At 49.0% G+C, this 4408-nt stretch overlaps 1 protein-coding gene across 1 annotated transcript; it reads left to right on the top strand.

Annotated features, from left to right (window-relative positions):
- The first annotated feature begins 775 nt into the window (after nt 1-775).
- On the top strand, nt 776-2884 carry LOC138809125 (protein S100-A1). Its single transcript, XM_069995551.1, has 3 exons — nt 776-858; nt 1032-1185; nt 2547-2884. The coding sequence occupies exons 2-3, from the start codon at nt 1045-1047 to the stop codon at nt 2688-2690; spliced, it is 285 nt and encodes a 94-aa protein (XP_069851652.1). The 5' UTR covers nt 776-858; nt 1032-1044; the 3' UTR covers nt 2691-2884.
- Nucleotides 2885-4408: the final 1524 nt, after the last annotated feature.

Below are 4408 nucleotides of genomic sequence, written 5' to 3'. Positions count from 1 at the left end.
GAAGGATAGGGACATCTGATCTGGGACACCTGAGCTGCCACCTGGGACTAGGGAGGGCCTAACTGTCCCAGAGCCAAAGGACAGAGGTCCCCTGGTGTGGCAGTATCTTCTCAACAGACTCCTCCATTCATCTGCTTTCTCCCAGCCCCTTGAACTCAAAGGACCTCATGCTTTCAGCACTTTATCTCCCACATGCCAGCCTTGTCTTCCTGCTTGCACTGTCCCTGTAGTTCCCACTGTCCCCATATCAACCAGGCAGCCTGGAGATGGGAGTGGGCAGCCACAGGGACAAGGCTTACAGATTTTCTCCCACTCCCCCCCCCTCCCCTCCTCAACTTTCCTGGGAGCTTTGTTTCTAAGAGAAAAAAAATGCACAGACATTCCTATCTCCCTCACTACCACCCACTTGCTGGAAGGGATAATTTTGCAAAGAGGAGGACTCTGACTATAGGCAAATCTCAGAGAAGCCAAAACTGTTGAAAAGAGAAGGGGTCTGAAGGATCGGGAGGACCTCAGGCTATTTGATGGGAACCTCAGAGACTCCCCTTCCCAAAAATTCTTGGACCTGCCACCTCCTCATTAGGCTCACCAAGAGTACCAGACTAACTCCTTGCTGGAGTGAACAGAATCAAGGCAATAGAGACCCTGACCCACCACCCCCAATAGCAGAGCTTAGCTGTGCTAACCTTGCAATGTCCAGGGTAAAAATAGAGGCAGAAGATACAGGCCTGGTCCTGTGACCATCCCTGCCTGCCCCACCCTCCTCAGACACTTCCCAGGCATCCAGAAGCCATTGCAGACTTACACTGTGGCCTCTGGAGCCGACCCAGCTTTTGCTACTCACTCTCCCTGGCTGAGGTAAAGGACAGGACTGGGTTAACGTAGGCTGGGTCTCTCCCCACAGTGCGGCAGCTGTCTCATAACTATTTGAGCTGTGACACAAGGACCAGGCCTGAGGTCTCCCCCTCATCTATACCTCAGACCCCCTGGGCCTGGTTCCCAGCTCATTTCTAATGGTGGGGTGTGGGTAGGTACTCTGCCACAATGGGCTCTGAGCTGGAGACTGCAATGGAGACCCTCATCAACGTGTTCCACTCCCACTCGGGCAAGGAAGGGGACAAGTACAAGCTGAGCAAGAAGGAACTGAAGGAATTGCTGCAAACGGAGCTCTCTGGTTTCCTGGATGTAAGCACAGAATGGGGGGTGGGGGGAGGGAGGCGGGCTCAAGATGGAGGGGGTTCAGCCCTGTCATTACCCTCTTCTCCAACCTTCTCACTTGGGTTCTTCCAGGCTCCCTACTCTTCCCAAACCAAGTCGAAATGCCCTCTTTTATTGATTACCTGTTAAATGCTAGGCCCTGTGCAGATGTGTCAGTAACAGGACTTGGTCTGGAAGAGAAAGGGACTGCATCTTTGGAAGTAAAACATTAATTCCAGGAAATAAACAGCTTTAACAGAGGTGCTAGAAAAGGCTGTGGTACATCAGTAGCCTGACTCTAGTGAGATGGCTTTTCCGAAGAAAACCCAGCTGATTCATGGGTTTCCACCAGAAGACTATGGAGTAAATTACGACATTTTAGAGGGTAATAGCTTATACAAAAGCTTGTACAAAAGGTAGAGCTGCCCCACACTGTCATTTTGAGAATGCAGAAAAATAGACTGCAAATGCTTATAGGGGGAACACAGTAAGAAGCTTCTATAGACAGTAGAAAGGGCAACTTTGAGGTTTTACTAGACTTCATTTAAATTCTTGTCTAGCTACTTTCTGGATGTGTGATTTGGGGGCACATTTATTTAACTACCATCACTTTGTGTCAAGGAAACATATATTATTTTCATTAGACTTAAACTAAACAAGCCCTAGAACTTGTGGCTTTACACCATAATCCGAGCTTAGGAACCTGATATCTGAGTTTGAGGTTCAAAACCAGCCTGGGCAGGAAAGTATGTGAGTCACTTATCTCCAATTGGCCACCAAAAGCCGAGTAGAGCTGTGGCTCAAGTGGTAGTGTTAGCTTTGAGCAAAAATCTCAGGGTTAGCATCCATTCCTTTAGTTCAAGCTCTAGAACTGGCACACACGAAAATTATACTAACCACGCACCGGTGTCTCATGCCTATAATCCTAGCTACTCAGGATTCAAAGCCAGCCCGGGCAGAAAGTCTATGAGACTCTTATCTCTGATTAACCACCAGAAAACAGGAAGTGGGGCTGTAGCTCAAGTGGTAGAGCACTAGCCTTGAGCTGAAGAGCTGAGAGACAGCACCCAGTCTCAGAGTTCAAGTCCCATGGCCGACCAAAAAAGAAAATTATATTAAACAATGTCTCTAAGGCTGTTAGTGAGTGTCACATGGTAGACAAACATACAGTAACTGTTATTAACTCAGGCCAGGTTTAGGAGTTGATTCTGTAGGCAACAGGAGCCCACCAGTTTTGAGGAGGGCTGCAGAAAGCTCCCAATAGTTAGATTCTGTTCTTCCTGCTTATCTCCACTTCAACTTTTCTCACCCACCTGACTCACCTCCTTCTCTCACTCATCCCTCCTCAGGTGCAGAAGGATGCTGATGCTGTGGACAAGGTGATGAAGGAACTAGATGAGAATGGAGATGGGGAGGTAGACTTCCAGGAGTATGTGGTGCTGGTTGCTGCTCTTACCGTGGCTTGTAACAACTTCTTCTGGGAGAACAGCTGAGCTCACAGCCCTAGTGGGAAGCGCCCTTCCCCACCATCCTGGAAGTTCTGCCTTCTTACCCAGCTTTTCCCTCACTCTGCCTATGTCTCCTCACACTCTTATCCTTGCCCATCCTGCTCGCCACACACAAGGGCGCAAGAGTAGCAGTCTAGGCCTGCAATTCATTTCATTAAAGGCTTCTCTCTCACCAGCCATCAATGTCTGTCTCCTCTGGTGTCTGGAAGTGGGTAGAAGTGGGGGTTGCTCACTTCTAGCTCCCCTTATTTTGAAGCAAGTTCATGTGTATCTCCTATTTGAGGAATGTTCAATGCCTAGAAACGTAGGATCCAAGGTTCCACCTGGAAGTATAAGAGGTATCAATTTCAACTATAAAAACAGAACAACTTTTTTTCAACTTTCAACCATTACTAAGGTCCTCCCATGTGCTACATATTACACAGGAACTGGGGACACAGTAGTGAACAAATAAGTTCAATCCTTACACTTACCTGGGTCAAGTCCTGCAAGGGTGCAGGATCACTAAAAACATCCCTCCACCCCACCCCCAGGTCATATATGCATAAATGCCAGAAGAAAATGAAAAAATGCTGAAGTGCCTATTGGGCAGAAGAAGGGTCAACGATGTATTCATCCAGCAAACATCTGGGCACTTTGTTTTTCTTTGTTCTAATTCTGGGGGTTGAATTCAGGGCCACAGGCTGTCCCTTAGCTTTTTTGCTCAAGGCTGGAACTCTTAACAGTTGAACCACAGCTCCTCTTCCAGCTTTTTGCTGGTTAATTGAAGATGAATCTCAAAGACTTTCCTGCCCCCGTTATCCTCAAACCGTGATCCTCAAATCACAGCTTCCTGAGTAGCAAGGATTACAAACATGAGCCACTAGCACCTGGCTCTGGGTACTTTATTATATAACCTGCCATAAGAAAAATCCCTTGTTAGCCAGACATGTGAGACCCACTTGTAATCCTAACACTCTGGAGACTGAAGCAGGAAAATCACAAGTTTAAAGCCAGCCTAAGCTACATAGTCAGAGCCTATCTAGAAAAGAGAAAGGGGAGGGGGAGAAAAATCTTTTTAGATATGCATCAAATTCCACAGGAACCACAGGTGGGTAGGGAATTAATATATGGAAGGGGGACCAGGGAAAGACATGAAGGTTCTCCCTAAGGGTATCAAGTCAAGGTGAGGTACCTATGAAGTGAAGAGGAATGTAAAGATGGCAGGGGTGGCTGGTGGAGGATCGGCTAGAGGTGTGCACCCAAACTAGCCTCCTGGGCCTGGGTCAGGGCATTTATGCCACTCACAACTCACAGCAGGTCAGAGATGACAGCCCCAGAAGAAATCACCCAGGCCCGGGAATCAGGAAGGGACCCAGGCAATCCCGCACATTTTTTGATCTTGGGGGTTAGGGGACGAGGTTATATGAACACTGCTTTCATTCTAAACGGAAGCTGTCTTCGGCAGTCCAGATTTCCCAGTTCCCGTGCAAGGAGCAGGCAGTGCAGCCCGGCCAGAGAGTTAAAGCCACCACAGTCCCAGACGGGAGCGCCCACGCCCCTCCTGGGCGGAGCAGAGGGCAACGCGGAAGACTCCACCTCCTCTCGCTGCGCAGGCGTAACACGCATCCGGACCGCCCCTACTTGCGCACGCACCCGACGCCTGACGTAAAGGCGTCGACGCCATTTTAGCCGGTCCCACTTCGCACTGGGCGTGGCGGCCA

Source organism: Dipodomys merriami, unplaced genomic scaffold, assembly GCF_024711535.1.
Source record: "Dipodomys merriami isolate MVZ:Mamm:240054 unplaced genomic scaffold, mDipMer1.0.p SCAF_485, whole genome shotgun sequence".
In the NCBI taxonomy this organism is placed as follows: Eukaryota; Metazoa; Chordata; class Mammalia; order Rodentia; family Heteromyidae; genus Dipodomys; species Dipodomys merriami.
This window is presented reverse-complemented; position numbering and strand designations above follow the sequence as displayed.